Genomic DNA, 17,619 nt, shown 5'->3' on the forward strand with positions numbered 1-17,619 from the left:
GTTTTCTTCTTTGGAGATCCTTGGGAGGACTGCCAGGCACGACAGGGCATGGCCTTCTTTCCATGGAAACAGAACGTATCAGGACACTCCATCGGAGGCTGGAACGTGCCGGCCACGTTGGGAGGAGCTGAGTCTATTGACACAACCGGAGGAAAGGTTTTACCTCCTGGAGTGTTTTTGATATGCGGAGATAGAGCATGGAATGGGATTCCGCATAGTCCAATTGGGGGTCCTTGCTACCTGGGAAAGCTAACTATGTTTACCCCTTCTATACGAGCATGGAAAAACATTACGGCATCAGAAAGTTGGAAAAATGGGATCCAAAATAGATACCAGCGTAGTGTTTCCACGTTTGATAAAGACTGTAATGATAAGATAAACATTATGAGTTTGAGTGCATTTATACCATTGGCTATTTTTAACCCAGGTGGTGCTGCAACTCATGGCTATAACAATCTGAAAAAGTTGGCCTGTTGGTCAGAAAAGGAATTTAATAGGATTTCCCATATATTAAATGAGCTTTTAACTGATGTAGATAGCATCAGGCATGCTGTACTACAAAATCGAGCTGCGATTGATTTTCTATTGCCAGCTCACGGCCATGGTTGCAAAGAGTTTGAAGGTATGTGTTGTATGAACCTGTCAGACCATTCCCAGAGTATCCATCGACAGCTCTCAGAACTGAAGGATGCTTTTCAAAAGATACAGATCCATACAGACAGCTTCTCTCAGTGGCTGTCCTTGCTTGGTCTGACAGGGTGGTTAGGAAACCTGGTTCAAGAAGGATTACGTCTGCTAGCTACACTAGTAATTGTAGCAATTTGTTGTGGTTTTGAGTGCATACGGAAAGCTTTAGAGAAAGTTGTTCATGGGGCTTGGCTTGTGCAAGAAGAAAAAGGGGGAATTGCAGAGATATGGCTGAGTGAACGGGGACGTGTACGTGCACAATCCAAGCTATATTAGTGAACTGTCCTTGACTAGGGAAAAAAAGAGAGGAGCACTGCTGATGTGGCAAGCAACAGGATGTTGGGGAGGGGGATGCTGACCATAGAAAGAGAAAGACTTATGTTAGTTAGTCGCGTGCATATTAATCTGTAACCAATTGCTTGCTATTAAAGGCCGCGTGAACAGTAGCTGTAACCTAATAGTATGAAGCTTGCTTATGCGTGCTTGGGGAATTAGAGTATAACTATGGGTCTGACAATAGAATAAACGGAGTTCCATCATATCTCTATGAGAAGCGTGATTCATCCCGGCAGATCTCTGGCTATTTATATATATACATATTAATGTGGGTGTAGAATTAGAATATCTTAGTTTGGGCATTGAGCCACCAATATGGGATAAGGGGTGGAATGTCTTGGGGTGACCTTATGATGTGTATCCCATATCGCTGCGTATGCCCAGAAATTAATTCCTGTGCCTTTCTATGCCTCTAAACTGAGCCTGAGAGGGGGAAGGAAAAAACTGAGCAAAACTTTTTCAAAGCAGTTTGCAGCTTGTTCAAGGTCACGCACAGATAGCAATTGGTTTCCAGCTGCGGTAGGGGAGGGAGGAAGCACCCGGCTTGCTGTGCCCAGGACAGTTGTTTTGGCCAGTGGTTCAACTGCTTTGTTCTCCGGAGAGAGTCGGAAAGTTGAATTTTTCCTTCCCTGGAATTTCGGATTTTTTCCCTTTTCTACTGGACTGCTTGATTGCTGTAACATCAGAGCACATCAGGAGGACTTTCCACCAGGCACAGACGGCCTGCCCCTGGCCCAAGCCCCAGCTCCGAGGAGACCAAAGGGAGGACTCTAACACTTTTCCCAGGTTTTTTCTCCACAGCGAGAGATTTTATTATTTAGCATTATTTTCCTTTCCCGTGTATTTGTTAAATAAATAGTTTTATCTCCTTCACTTTCCTTCGAGGAAGATCTATCTTTTCCCGAACCTGGTGGGGGAGGGGTGGTTGTGCCTTCTCTCAGAGGATATATTTCTAAATTTGGCCAAACTGGAACATCAGTGCTTCACGTTATTATCTTATATGCATAGATGCGTAGACAAGTATACTCTCGATTTCTTAGAATGTTACTGTAGATGTCTTATGCTCTTAATATAACAGCATGAATTCACCGACTTTTCATAAAAGGCATTATCCAGAAGATATTATCTGATGTTACACGTGCGTTTGGTGGTTTGCAGTTTGTTTATGGTACCATTGACTACTTAGCTAAGGATAAATGACAAAGTCGACTGCTTTACGAACTTTCACATACTGTTGTGTAGCTATCTGTGAGATATGTATCTTTTTAAGAAACTTTCCCAGCTGCCATTACTACAGGTCTGTTTATAGGATATGTTAGGGAAACCCTTCCAGTCAAGGCCTTGGCTCTGGCCAAGCCCTGGCCCTGTCTGGTCAGGAAGCACACCTAAAGACCCATGTGTTTCTGCACTAAAAACTTAATTGAGTTACTTTGACTTGCCGATTTGGGCTTCTAAAAGCTGGACCCCCTTTCAAGGTAAACTTGGAAGCCTTGCCCAGGAAGGTTCTCCAGGTCCTCATTGTGAAACGGGGCTCGCCAGCTACTGCAGACTCTGGGTGATGTGTTGGGGTGGGTCAGCCTGCTCTCGGGCTGAAACCATCAAATGTCAGTCACCAGAAGAGATCACTGAGGTCTAGGTTACCTCCCCCTGGGTGGCTCCCAATCCTAAATTACCTCCCCCTGTTCCAGAAAGTTCTCCCTTTTTTAGTTATTAATTGGTTCCCTGTTATGACTCCTGCCTCCCTGTTTTCCCCATTTGTTCTGAAAAATTGTATCCTCCCCTCTGCTTGTACCCCATTGGTTGTTTTCTCTTTCCCTGCCTTACTCCACCCCCCCATAAAGGGGCTAGCCCACGTCTCCTGGGGGCTTTTGCTGGTCCCTGGACGCTCCTGCAAATAAACCTGTTGGAACTCACACCAGAAGCCCCTCCCCGCCTTGTTTGCCTCCGGGCTAACGCGAGCCTGATCATCGGCTGCCCGACGTGCTTCCTCTGAGGAGGAGCCAGCGCATGCACCCATCTCACGCTGATTCCACTGAGCCGTCCAGCGAGGACGCTGTGGAGGCTAACGCTGCGTCCCCTCTGCCCGAGGGCACGCCGGGGCTTGTGGTGACAAACCCCCAGTTGCGTTAGGTTGGCGCCCCGAACAGGGACGACACACACGTGCGTTCCTGCATCGTCCTCGCTGCCAGGGGGCTGCAAGCGTCAGCGATTCAGAGCCGCTGACGCCTCTCGCGGCAGCGCGCTCTGTTTTAAAAGCCGCGCTCCAAGAGGAGGTTGCCAACTCCTGCCAGGAGAGCAGCCTGTCCCGGAGGACCCCACCATGCCTTTTTGTTTCCAGGACCGGACGCCTGTGTCTTCTTGTGAGTATTCTTGTGATTTCCGGCCCTTGGGAAATTATTTTTAATTTCTCCTTTTTGCCGGTGGTGGGTGAAGTTGAGGCTGAGGTTAAGATGGGAGCTAAGCTTTCCCAGCCTCAGCGGGAGGTTTATCTCCAAGTTGGGGAGTCCCTGAAGAATTGTGGGTTAAAGTTATCAAAGGGGTTTTTGAAAAGGTTTGTTAAGTGGCTGTTCTTTTATTTTCCCCAGATGTCCCCTGCTAATTTAAAGTCAGCCACGTTTTGGCAATTTGTGGGGGACAAAATTTTAGAATTAAACCAAAGGGGAGATCCCTCTGGAGAGAGGTTTCTCTACATGGTCTGGGCTTTGAGAGATATACACAAAGCTAATCGGAAAATAAAAGAAAAGCCCCGAGTTCTCCCCAGTTCTTCCCAAGTCCCTCCTCCCCCCCTCGCGTTCCTCATCCCACTACCCCTTCGCTGAAAAGACCGGGAGTTGTAAAATGCCCAGAGGCACAGGGCTGCCACCGTCTCCCTGACTCTCCTCGATCCTCTCAGCCGCCCTGCCGAAGTAGCCCTGGCCAGGCTGTTTCGGCTTCTACCCAAACCCGCTCTCCTATGCCCTCTTCCCCGGTTGTTCTCCCAAAAAGCAGTTCCCAGTTTTATTGCCCTGAAAATGACGGCGAAGGCTTTTCTTCGTCCACCGTTTTGCCCCCTTTCCCTGCTGTTCCTGCATTCCCCCAAAATGGAGGAGACCACATGGCACAGCCCGCCTTTTTTCCTTCTTCTTCCCAAAATCCTCTTCTCTGCCCTCCTCCTCGCCCTTTCCTGGCCCCGCCCCCTCCTAACGTGACGACTGTGAGCTCCTCCTTCGCGTCGGTTACTCCCCCCTGCATTGGGAGTCCCTGCCCTTCCCGTGGCCACTCCTCTTTGTCCTCAGCCCCCGCCTACCGGGAGGAGCCTTCTGCTTCCCACGCCTCGTCTTCCAGTTCCCACGCTGTGGAAACCGGAACCGACGCCATCTTGAACCCGGAACCAGGAGCCTCCTCCGGTCCCTTTGCCGCTCCGGTTACTTAAAACCGAGCTGGCGGCAACCCCACCTGGAAACCCTTTGACCCTGCTGGGCTCAAAGAACTTTGTAAAGTCCAGAAGGGGTTTGGGAGGGAGAGTCCCTATTTCCGGAATCTCCTGCGGGCCACCCTCACTAATACAGTGTTGGTCCCAGCAGACCTCCAAAGCATTTTTTCCTGCTTGCTTTCTCCAGCCGAATTCGAGTTGTGGGATGACGGGTGGAGAAAGCAACTAAGAGAGGTCCTCCCAATCCTGTTGCAAGACCCTAATAATGCAGGGGTTTCCCTGGACCACCTTACCGGTGAGGGGTTGCTTGCCAAGCCACAAGACCAGGCCCGAAACACCCCAGAGCCGGTCTTAAATGCTGTAAAGCATGCGGCTGAGCAAGCATTTTTAATGATGCCCCCTAAATCGGCGCCTCTACTAAATTTTACTGAAATTCGGCAACTCCCAAATGAACCATTTATTGACTTTATTGACAAATTAAAATTAGTGGTGGAGAAGCAAGTGGAAGATACAAGAATTAGAGAAAGCATAATCACTCAAATAGCAAAAGCTAATGCAAATGAACCTTGTAAGAGAGTGATTATGACCCTTCCACTTGATCCTCCACCAACGTTAAAGCAGATGATTCGGCACTGCACAACCTTAGTTCCAATTGGCCAACCAAATTTAAAAATGAGGGGGAATGTGGTAGGAGCTGCGGGTGCCACTGAGGCACCGGCACCTCAGGACAAGAGGATGACAAACAGAATCTGGACTTGTCACAGATGTGGCAAGCCAGGACACATGGCCCGGAACTGCAGGGCTCCAGCCCCGATTAATCAAAGTTCCCGAGCTGTTTCCCCAGGGCAAGTGGCATCCCCCACTCCCATGGAGGTACAGCTGGGAAACTGAGGACCCAGCGCGGATCTGCAGCCCCGCGTGATGACATAAATAAAGAAGCCGCAACCAGAAAAACTGTGACTACCACTACTGCAACCACGATGGACTCCATCACACCTCAACGGGTCCTCGTGAGTTGCGAAGGACTGAAAGACTGCTGCTTGTTTGTTATAGGAGACACCACGTGTACACCACCAGAGATCTCAATAACACCAGAGATCATCCAAGTAGGATCACAAGGACTCTTTACAATTAACATCCAATGTATTCATCCACCTTTCTTTCTTGCAGCTGGCCAGGTTCTCGCCCAGGCCATCCTCATGCCCAGAAGTTCACCGGAAAACTACAACCCATCTGTCTTCTGGGCTGAGGTGGTAGGGGAGGATAAGCCGATGCTAAGCTGCAAGATTTAATGCCAGGGCTCGGACATCAGCCTAGCAGGGATGATGGACACGGGGGCAGACGTGACGGTCATCGCCTCCAACAACTGGTCGTCACATTGGGGGTTGCAACCGGCGGAAGGTATTGTTACGGGTGTCGGAGGATCTGTGGCTGCCCAGAGAAGCAGGACGCTTGTCCAGATTGAGGGTCCAGAGGGGCGGATTGCAACAGTCCGTCCATTTGTTATTGACTCTGGGTTTACATTGTGGGGCAGGGATCTCATGTCCCAGTGGGGAGCCTGGGTTGAGATCCCATCTCAACCCCGGGATTTTTAGTAGGGGCCACTGCCGAGCGCCCCATCCAGAAATTGAATTGGCTCGCCAATAAAAGGGTCTGGGTGGATCAGTGGCCTTTAAAAACACACCAATTGAGAGCGCTCACTGCACTCGTGGAGGAGCAGCTGGGGAAGGGGAACATTGAGCCTTCCAACAGCACTTGGAACTCCCCGGTCTTTGTGATCCAGAAGCCAGGGACAGACAAGTGGAGACTCCTTCACGACCTGCGGAAAATTAATGAGGTCATTGAGGACATGGGACCCCTGCAGCCCGGAATGCCATCACCCTCTATGCTCCCTAGGCAGTGGAAGCTAGCAGTCATAGACATCAAGGACTGCTTCTTCCATATCCCCCTGCATCCGGACGATGCACCCCGGTTTGCCTTCTTGGTGCCTTCCCTCAACTGAGAGGCTCCCATGCAGCGCTACCACTGGCAAGTTCTGCCGCAAGGCATGAAAAACTCGCCCACCATCTGCCAGTGGTATGTCGCTCGCATTCTGTCCCCTGTCCGGAAAAAGGCAGTTAGAGCTGTGATCCTACACTACATGGACGATGTTTTGGTGTGTGTGCCCACGCAGCAGTACCTGGACTGGACTCTGGGGGAGGTAATCAGGGCTTTAGAGGCAGATGGATTCAAAATCCATCCCAAAAAGGTCCAGAAGACCTCACCTTTTAAATATTTAGCACAAAAAATAGAGGAGCAGACAGTGGTGCCCCAACCGTTAAAGATCAATGATAACCCCAAGACTCTGCAGGAACTCCATCAACTCTGCGGGTCCATCAACTGGGTGAGGCAGCTCCTGGGACTTATGACTGAGGACCTTGCCCCTCTGTTCAACCTGCTTTGTGGGAACGAGGATCTCAAATCCCCGAGGCAGTTGACAGAAGAGGCAAGAAACTCCCTCATCAAGGTCCAAGAGGCGCTGTCATCTCGCCAAGCCCATCGTTATGCCCCAGGTCTGCCCTTTCAGTTTATAGTGTTGGGGAAAATGCCATACCTCCATGGGCTGGTTTTCCAGTGGGACAAGGTGCAGAGGGATCCCCTTCTGATTATTGAGTGGGTTTTCCTCTTGCACCAGCCATCCAAAAGTATTACCACGCCACAGGAGCTCATGGCTCAGTTGGTGATAAAGGCTAGGTCTCGCCTCTGTACCCTTGCGGGGTGTGATTTCACATGTGTTTACCTGCCACTAACAACCAATGCACTGGACCATCTCCTTCAAAACAACAACCATCTCCAATTTGACTTTGATAGTTATTCGGGACAAATATCGGCTCACAACCCGAAACACAAATTGTTCAATTCGGCCTTTAAATTAATTCCAAAAGAAATTCAGAGTCGTGAACCCCTCAATGCCCTGACGATCTTTACGGATGGTTCTGGGGCATCTCACAAGTCTGTCATTGCTTGGAGGAATCCTTGCACTCAGAAGTGGGAGTCTGATGTGCAGGTGGTCGAAGGATCACCGCAGGTTGCAGAGCTTGCCGCAGTGGTCAGAGCATTTGAGCGGTTCAACGAACCTTTTAATTTGGTAACAGATTCTGCATATGTAGCAGGAGTGGTGTCCAGAGCAGAAAGAGCATCACTCAGAGAGGTGGCAAATCCAAAAATCTATAAATTGCTTTCGAAGCTAATCCAAATTCTCTCCCACCGAAAGCAACCCTTTTACGTAATGCATGTGAGGTCACACACTGATCTGCCAGGATTTATTGCCGAAGGGAACAGGAGAGCAGATGCCCTAGCTATGCCCATCGAGCTAGCGAATCTGCCTAACAGATTCCAGCAAGCCCAGCTGAGCCATGCAATGTTCCATCAAAATGCTCCAGCTCTTGTCCGGATGTTCCACCTCACTAGAGACCAGGCGAAAGTCTTTGTGGCAATATGCCCCAACTGCCAAAACCATCAGCTTCCATCACTAGGTCAGGGGGTTAACCCCCGAGGCCTAGGCAGTTGTGAGGTATGGCAAACAGATGTTAGCCACTTCCCCCAATTTGGCCGCCAGAAATATATTCACGTTTCAGTGGAGACCTTTTCTGGTGCAACCTTTGCCTCAGCTCACCGTGGGGAGAGGGCCAAAGATGTCATCAACCACCTGGTACAGGCCTTCGCTGTGTTGGGGACACCAAATAAATTAAAAACTGACAATGGCCCTGCGTACACCTCTGCAGAGTTAAACAGATTCATGAGTGAGTGGGGTGTGGATCACATCACTGGCATCCTTCACTCACCCACAGGCCAAGCCATCGTCGAGAGGAATCATCAAACACTAAAAAGACTGCTTGAACAACAAAAGGGTGGCAATGAGATCGCTGCCCCCACCATAAGACTGTCCAAAGCATTGTTCACTTGTAACTTTTTAAACTGTTCCTATGAGGAACCTGATCCTCCCATCCCGAGACACTTCACAAACTCTGCCAAACATAAACTGACTGAGAGACCTGAGGTCCTAATAAAAGACCCTGACACTTTATAGATATGTGGCCCGTACCCCCTAGTGACCCAGGGTAGAGGCTATGGGTGTGTTTCCACCCCAGAGGGTCCAAGATGGATCCCTGGGAAGTGGATCAAACCCTTTTTGAGACTACCTGCGGATGCCAAGCAAAGAAAAGAAGCTGCCACAGCCTGGAAAAGAAGAAAAACCAAGCCACCTGGAAAAAAGACTCCTCCTCCAGGCCTGAAAAACAAACATTCTCTTTCCCACCTTCTCTGTGTTTCCCTCCCCTAAGTGGCCCTTTGTTTTGAAAGAGGGGGAGTCCAAGGGTACCATTGTTATTTAAGTTAATTGTATTTGTATTAATTTTATTTATGTTACACTGTCCCTAAAGTTATCTCCCATGACTGCGTGATGACATCCTACATGCTGCTGTCCCACCAGCTGCTGCAGCTCCTCCTGTACACTGGGAGCTCCAGTGGCCAGATTCCTTCCATTATCAAGGACATTGTATGGGGTTTCTTTATGGAGATATTAATTTTATTAGCCCTTCCCATTTTTAAGTGTTTGGTTTTGAAATCCCTTAAGCCTTTCCCCTCATTTCAATGTAATAAAGAAGGGGGAGATGTTGGGGTGGCTCAGCCTGCTCTCGGGCTGAAACCATCAAATGTCAGTCACCAGAAGAGATCACTGAGGTCTAGGTTACCTCCCCCTGGGTGGCTCCCAATCCTAAATTACCTCCCCCTGTTCCAGAAAGTTCTCCCTTTTTTGGTTATTAATTGGTTCCCTATTATGACTCCTGCCTCCCTGTTTTCCCCATTTGTTCTGAAAAATTGTATCCTCCCCTCTGCTTGTACCCCATTGGTTGTTTTCTCTTTCCCTGCCTTACTCCACCCCCCCATAAAGGGGCGAGTCTGCGTCTCCTCGGGGCTTTTGCTGGTCCCTGGACCCTCCTGCAAATAAACCTGTTGGAACTCACACCAGAAGCCCCTCCCGCCTTCTTTGCCTCCGGGCTAACGCGAGCCTGATCATCGGCTGCCCGACGTGTTTCCTCTGAGGAGGAGCCAGTGCATGCACCCATCTCACGCTGATTCCACTGAGCCGTCCAGCGAGGACGCTGTGGAGGCTAACGCTGCGTCCCCTCTTGCCTCTGCGTCCTTTTTGGAGCAGTTGCCACTTTGCCCGGTCAGCTCTGGACGCAGCAGGCTGCGGGGGCCAGCCTCCGGAATCCGGGAGACCAGAGGTCTGGCTCGTGGGTCCTTCCACAGGACCGCGGCAATAGAGGCAGGTGGTGGAAGAAGGAGGCAGGCTCAATTGTGGATGAAATCCGGAAGGTTTTGAAGAGCGGACAGAACTCCACTACTAAATAAGTAGTAAAGTAGGTATGTTTATTTCCAGCTGGGATGCACGGGGGATCGCTCCTCCAAAGCCATGCGTCGACAGCTGCATTCAGCTCGGTATTTATCGGGTTACAAGTTCCATATTCATTAAGTTTCGCAACACGCCTATACATATTCATCACCTAGCCCCGCCCAGCCTCGCTTCGTATTATAATGAACCCAAAAGTCATTTACATCTGCATTGCGCTTGCGTAGTGTGGTTTGGTGGCTTTGGTAGGGGTCTTCCGAGGGTCTTTTTGATGAAGTCAGGAGTCTTCATCATCCTGAACTTTTCACCTTTCTTCCCTACGCATGTTCTTTTGTACCCCTGGCCTGGGTTTAAGCTTCGAGACTGGTTTGAGCTAGTTTTGGGTTGAGCGCAGGATGTCTGTCTGAGACTCCCTCTGCTCTTATCAGTGGTCTCTTATCTTTTCTTCCTGCCCTGGTATGCTGACCAAGCTGGATGCATTGTTCCTAACAAACTAATTCTCCTGCTTCCCATCCCCCTGATTCAGTCCCCCCTTTTCTAAAAAGTTAGTAAATTCTTTTACTAATACTTAAATTCTTTTTCTAATGAATTTTTTTGGTAGGCATCCCTTAATGTTTTTCCGTGTGCGTTTGACAAAGTAGTTAGAACTGATAACCTTTTGAGTACTCTATAGTTCCAAATTAGTAACGTGATAGACAGCACAAGGCAGGCACTAACCAAGGTTAGTAAGGCAATGATGGGGTGACATAACGTATTTAGGATGCCAGTTGCGGTAGGTGACCACCCGAAAAGCGAGTCCCACCAGTTATGGCTTGCGTCTTGTTTTACTCTTTGCAAGATTCTGCTGATTTCTTGTGTGTCATAATGGACGGTGATTAAGGTCTTTTCCCCATTTCTTTGGATTTCTCTCAAAATCTCCATTAGGTCCTGATGTTTCACTAATTGCTTTACTAATGTTAGGTCCATCCCAATAGGTGTGGGTAGCAATTTATGGTAAATGGTGTAGTTAGACCTTATTAATTGATGAGACACAACTGGTGCTAAATACGAAAAGTCACACCCAACAATTTTGGCAAAATTACAAATACAAAAATTAGAGTGATTCATGGCAGTTACATTAATAGCATTGTCATCTATTATCATAGAAGTGCAGATAGTTCTTAAGCATACACAGCCTTGACCAATATATACAAGTACAGTTTTTGGTGAAGTGTCTGGGTGGATCTCAAAGTGACAAATGCCTTGTTCTGCATCAAGACATATGTCTCTGGCATCAAGTGTATTACTTTCACAGATAAATCCTTGTTGTTCCCGTGTGATGCAAGATTCTAAATTCACTGTTTGCCATTTTTCTCCTACTATCCGAGCCCATACTCTGTGTTCAGAGGGGTAAAAAACTGTCCCTTTATGGTTTAGTCCCAATGCAACAATAGGATGAATTACATCAACTGTGGCATTCCGTATCGTAAGCACGAAGGCAGTAGCTATGTTAGTCCTTGGGTCATAGGTGAAATTTACCAAGGTCCACCAGGATTGGAGCTTTCTTTCTAATTTAGTAGCATTGTTCCAAACAGCCTCTCGGATTTCAATAGGAAATACACCTTCATTACCTTCTCTTATGATTAAGGAAGCTGTGGACTGCATCCATAATTGAGCTTGTATGCAGCTAAGGGCTAATGAGACGTTGTCTTGAGCTGTGCCAAGTGTGTTTAATATCAGTTCGTGGTCCAGGTTGCTGAGTTTTGCTAGGTCTGGGAGTATTTTTGAGACTTGCCACTGGCTGTTTCCTAATGCTAAGAGGGAGGATTGTAGGGGCTGTTTTAATTTGGTCAGATCACTGGTCGCTGTGGCCAGTTTGTTCATCAGTATCTCTGAATCAATCCCATTTATGACTCCCAGTCCTGTTCCCAGCATGCCAGTCAGGTCTCTCCGCATTCTGCCTTTGAGGGGTGTTTGCTTCTGTAGCCAGGCTGTCCATCCTTCAAGGGATGTTTGAATTAAAGGGGAGCAGGCTGGTTGGATTTCAGAAATGTTAATTTGCATTAGTAGTTCTACACACTTAAGAGACCATTCTGGATTAAACAGCAGTAATTGCTGGCCTGTGTTCCTCACTACATAAGGGCCAATCTCATAAACTTTTGGCTCAGACTTAAGTAATGTGACCTGGGTTTGGATCTGATCGTCAGAGTGGGTAGTAGGCCTAGCCATGGCATTTATCTGGAATTTGAATGAGAGTCCATTGCTGTCTTGGCCCCAAAGACAAACCACTTCCACAGTCTGTACCAATGTAAAATTATACCAACAATCTGCTTCACTTGAATAACTACAGATCTCACGGTGTTTGTCTGTAGGAGTAGTTGAGACACTGATTTGGGTTGCTTTTCTATGAGTAGTCCCGTTAACCATTCGGCATCCTATCTTGATTTTGTCTCCTACAGTCCCTTGGAGCTGCCAAGTTCTTTGTTTTTTCCATTCTTGCTTTGTATACATTTGGTTTCCGTGCATGACTACAGTCAACAGGTTTAAATCTTTTATATCAGAATATCTCCCCATGAGTCCAGTAACCCGCATAAAGGCTTGGGACCATATGTCCTCTCTCTTATGAATAACTTCCCAGCTGAAGGTTACAATTATAACTGTGAGAAAAACAATTTTCTGGGTTATACTTGCGTGCCACCCTAACATTTTCATTTTGTTCGGGTAAACTTCAATTTCAGTTCATCATCCCCAGGGGTCACTTTCCAAGGGGCCTCTGGAGCCTTCTTTACTCGGGTATGGTGAATCCAGGCACTCTGTTCTCTGATCTTAATCGCGGTGTAAGTGGTGAGGAGCACCTGGAATGGTCCTTCCCACTGTGGTTCCAGAGTTTTTTCTGTAAGAGACTTAACATATACATAATCTCCAGGCTGAATGCCACATACAGGACTATCCAAGCCTCAACTTCGGGTTCCAGCCACGTGTTTTTCAATTTCTCTAAGCTGTTTATCTAAGGCAATCATGTAGGTGGTTAGCGTCTCTTCCCCTATTTGGGTAGATATGCCTTTCTGTACCCCATATGGTCTCCCATAGAGTATTTCAAAGGGACTTAACTTTTCCTTAATTCTGGGCTTGGTCCGAATTCGTAACAATGCAAGTGGAAGAGATTGGGGCCAGGGTAGGTTAGCTTCTTGCCCTAATCTCACAATTTGCTGTTTAATCAAATGATTCATTTTCTCTACTTGGCCACTCGACTGGGGGTGGTATGGAGTGTGGAGTTCCCAATCTATTGCCTAAATGTCAGCTGGTTTGTTGTACCACCCTTGAAATAAAATGTGGTCCCCTATCTGAGGACATTGTGGCTGGAACTCCAAAGCGCGGTATTATTTCTTGTAGTAACACCTTGGTTACTTCTCGAGCCTTAGCGGTCCTGGTAGGAAAAGCTTCTGGCCATCCTGAAAAAGTATCTGTTAGCACTAATAAATATCGGTACCCCCCTTTTCTTGGAAGTTCTGTGAAATCAATTTGCCACTGCTGTCCAGGCCCATGACCTCTCCCAATCTGGCCCATTTTTGGTTTGGGGGTGTTTCTGGGGTTAGTCTGGAGGCAAAGGTTGCACTGTCGAGTTACTTGCACAACAGTTTCGTATAAGTTTCTAGTGATAATTTTCCCAATTAAGTAGTTATATAAGGCATTTGTTCCCCAGTGTGTTTTCTGGTGTTCTTCTCTAACTACGGCCCATAGCAAATGAGAGGGAATAACTACTTTTCCTTCTGCATTGATAGCCCATCCCTCTTGGTTAAATGTTCCCCTTTCATCTTTAATCAATTTCCTGTCTTTTTTATTATATGTTGGCTTACCCTCTAGGGAAAGTTGTCCATCTGGGATCAAGGCTCCAGTTGTCGTTACCTCACCTTTTGCTGCCTCTTTTGCCTCTCTGTCCGCCAGTTCATTTCCTTCTTCCAATTCTGAGCTCACCTTTTGATGCGCCCTTATGTGCATGATTGCTACCTTCTCAGGTAGCTGGACTGCTTCTAACAGCTGCATTATTTCTTGTGCATGTTTGATGTTCTTTCCATGCGAATTTAACAGTCCTCTTTCTTTCCAAATGGCCCCGTGTGCGTGCACAACTCCAAAGGCATACCTTGAGTCGGTATAGATGTTTATTTTCTTTCCTTTTGCCATCTCTAAGGCACGGGTTAGGGCGATTATTTCAGCCTTCTGCGCAGAGGTGTTTGTTGGCAGGGCTCCAGATTCTATCACCTCGCGGCAGGTGGTAACTGCATACCCAGCATGCCGCTTTCCACTGATGACGTAGCTGCTCCCATCAGTAAACCAGGTCTCTGTGTTGTCTAAAGGGGTATCCTTTAGATCTGGGCGGCTGGAGTAGGTAGCTTCGATAGTCTCCAGGCAATCATGGTGTACCGGTTCCCCTTGATTTCCACTGAGAAAGGAAGCTGGGTTGACAATGTTAGTTACCACTATTTCCACATCATCTTGTTCTACCATGATGGCTTGATATTTCAGGAACCGTTGTGGGGAGAGCCAGTGCCCACCTTTCACTTCCAGCACTGCGGACACCGTGTGGGACACCAGCACAGTCATTCTCTGGCCCAAGGTGAATTTGCGTGCTTCCTGGATGTTTAGCACGACTGCTGCAACAGCTCTGAGGCAGCCAGGCCATCCTTTGGCTGCTGCATCTAGCTGCTTAGAGAAATAGGCAACTGCCCGTCGGTATGGGCCCAGGTGCTGTGCTAGTATTCCCAGGGCGATCCCTTGCTTCTCATGGGAAAATAGAAAGAATGGCTTACTCACGTCTGGAAGCCCTAGAGCTGGAGCTGACATGAGGGCATTCTTCAGCTGGCTGAAGGCCCGCGTGGCCTCCTTTGTCCACTGGAGAGCTCTGCTTTCCTTTGTAATGAGTTCATATAGTGGTTTCACGAGCAGCCCATAATTGTAAATCCACAGTCTGCACCACCCTGTCATCCCCAGAAAAGTCCGTAACTCTTTCACTGTCTGGGGTTTCGGGGTTTGGCATATCGCTTCTTTGCGATCTTGCCCCAAAGTTCGTTGCTCAGCACTGACTTCATAGCCCAGATAGATCACTTTTTGTTTCACCACCTGAGCCTTTTTCTTGGATACCCTGTACCCTTGGAGTCCCAGGAAGTTTAAAAGGCTTACCGTCCAGGCTGTGCAAGCTTCCTCTGTTTGGGTAGCTATTAGGAGATCATCCACGTACTGCAATAGCTTCCCTTCTCCTGGTGGGGCTTCCCAGGACTCTATGTCTTTTGCAAGCTGTTCTCCAAACAGGGTGGGGCTGTTCTTAAATCCCTGAGGCAACACGGTCCATGTGAGCTGGGTTTTGCGCCCACTCTTAGGGCTTTCCCATTCGAATGCAAAAATTTTCTGGCTGGCTTCATGGAGAGGGAGGCAAAAGAAGGCATCCTTTAGATCTAAAACGGTAAACCAAGTTAGCTCTGGTGTTAAACATGTTAACAGAGTGTAAGGGTTTGCCACCACAGGATAGAGGTCCTCAGTTATCTTGTTAACAGCCCGTAAGTCCTGTACCACCCGGTAAGACCCATCAGGTTTACGGACAGGCAAGATAGGAGTATTGAAATCAGACTGGCACTCTTTTAGTAATCCCAACTGCAAGAATTTTTCAATTATCGGGCCAATTCCTTCCCTGTCTTCCCTTTTAAGGGGGTACTGTTTAATTCTAACTGGTTGTCTCCCTTCTTTGAGTTTGATCTGTATTGGGGTTGCATTTTTGGCTCTTCCAGGTACATCTGTGGCCCAGACTCCTGGGAACACTTGCTCCATTATCTCTTCCCTGATTTCCTCTACAGGGTCTTTGGTTGTTAATATTAGGCTCAGTATTTCTACATACTGTTGGTCGTTTACCTCCAGAATAACTTCCCCATTCCTAAAAATAATGGTTGCTTGTAATTGTTCTAATAAATCTCTTCCCAAGAGAGCCTTTGGAGAATTGGGTAAATATAAAAACTTGTGAATACCCCATTGTTTCCCAATTTTATATTTTAATGGTTTAAAAAAATAAGCTTTTTCAGATTGGCCAGTTGCTCCATGTACCACAATATAGTCATCCCCCACAGACATTAAAGCTTTATTTAAAACTGAATATGTTGCCCCTGTATCCACCAAAAATTCTATTTCTTTTTCCTTGTCCCCTAGCTTCATTATAACCAGTGGATCTGCTAGGGTGGAATCCCCCGGTCCTCTTCAATCTTCTTTCACGTGTGCAACCACCCTCCCCCTTCCTCGGTTTCCTTTGTTCTGGTGGTCTTCTTGTCTTCTTTCTGGGCACTCGTTTTTCCAATGACCAAACCTCCCACAAATCGTGCATTGGTCTCTACCTAGCCGGGGTGGGCCTTGTCTGGGAGGTCCTCGTCTGGGGGGTCCTTGTCTAAGCTTTTCTCTATTCCCTTCTTTTACTACTGCTACTAATTTCCTCATCCCTTGCTTGTAACCTTCTTCTCGATTACTGAATACCCTCCAAGCTGCATCCAATAGAGTTTCCAGGTTCCTCCCTTCTGGCCCCTGAAGTTTCTGCAATTTACGTCTGATATCTCCTGTGGATTGTCCTAGAAACAAAGATACCAGCTGTTGTACCCCTACCTCGGTCTCAGGATCCAGCGATGTGTTACGGCGCATTGCATCCCTCAGACGATCCAGGAATTCGGATGGTGACTCGGAAGGACCCTGTCTTATTGCGTACAAAGCTGACCAGTTTAGGGTCTTGGGAATAGCCCTTTCCACCCCTTTTGCTATCCATTCTTGATAACCTTTTAATTTCTTTAATTCAGCTGTTCTATTCGGGTTCCAGTGTGGTTCCTGGAGTGGGAAGTAATCTTTTACATCTAACTGTTGTGTTTTGTAATAGTCCTCTGCCAAGTCTCGAGCTGTTTTCAAAACTAGCTGTCTTTCTGTCTCTGTTAGTCCACCCAATAGTAATTGTATATCAGCCCAATCTGGATTATGCTGTTTAATTATAAGTCGCAAGCGCTCAGCAGTACCTACTGGATCACTTCGGTAATTTTTGGCAACGTTATACCATGCATCTAGGTCAGCAGTAGAGAAAGGTACTCTAATTAACATTGTATCCCCATCAGGTGCCACTGCCTCTCTCAGAGGTGCCATCAGTACCTGTTTCCTGGTTCGGGACGAGACAGGACTGCCCGGGGGAGAGGAGGTTGGTGTTGGTGTTCCTTCCGAGTCCGCATCCTCTTCCTGTCTCCTAAGGGGAGGCTTAAGCAAATCGGTTAATTCATCATCATCTTGTCCCTGAGCTGCTGCTTGATAGACTTTGTCTGACCTTGTGGATCTTTGACCTATACTGCATGACGAACAGCATCGTTTAATTCTTCTTCGGCCCTTATTATTTTCTCTTTCCAGAGCTAACACCATAGGATCACTGGGGGGTTTGATTCCACAATCTCTCTGCCATTCAGGGTGTTTTCGGAGAGAAAAAAATGCGTCAGCGTAGGAAACTTCTTCCCATTTACCTTCCCGCCTCAGAAACAGCATTAACTGAAGCAAGGTATTATAATCTAAAGTTCCATTAGATGGCCATTTGGCTTCATTTTCTAATTTATACAGTGGCCATCACTGGGTACAATATTTTATAAGGGTTCTTTTATTTTCTGTGCCTCCAGCTCCTACTATCTCCTTCCAATGTACCAGAATACAGCCCAGCTGGCTTGCTCTGGGGATTTCTTTACTTTGTCTGGTTCCCATACTGTGCCACCCCCTCCGGGTCACCTGTATAGCGTATAAGTCCCTCTTTATAAAT

General features: G+C 47.5%; 1 protein-coding gene across 1 annotated transcript; it reads right to left on the reverse strand.

Annotated features, from left to right (window-relative positions):
- Positions 1 to 9,648: 9,648 nt before the first annotated feature.
- On the reverse strand, positions 9,649 to 17,150 carry LOC125319333. Its single transcript, XM_048290440.1, has 3 exons — positions 16,974 to 17,150; positions 10,947 to 12,712; positions 9,649 to 9,654 (listed from the first exon to the last, which is right to left on the reverse strand). The coding sequence occupies exons 2-3, from the start codon at positions 12,519 to 12,521 to the stop codon at positions 9,649 to 9,651; spliced, it is 1,581 nt and encodes a 526-aa protein (XP_048146397.1). The 5' UTR covers positions 12,522 to 12,712; positions 16,974 to 17,150.
- Between the last annotated feature and the right edge of the window lie 469 nt (positions 17,151 to 17,619).

The sequence above is a fragment of the Corvus hawaiiensis genome, chromosome W (assembly GCF_020740725.1).
Source record: "Corvus hawaiiensis isolate bCorHaw1 chromosome W, bCorHaw1.pri.cur, whole genome shotgun sequence".
NCBI lineage: Eukaryota > Metazoa > Chordata > Aves > Passeriformes > Corvidae > Corvus > Corvus hawaiiensis.

What these genes read in the sequence shown, in the direction of transcription:
- LOC125319333 (XM_048290440.1), bottom strand. Translation starts at nt 12,521, where the DNA reads ATGAAAATGTTAGGGTGGCACGCAAGTATAACCCAGAAAATTGTTTTT.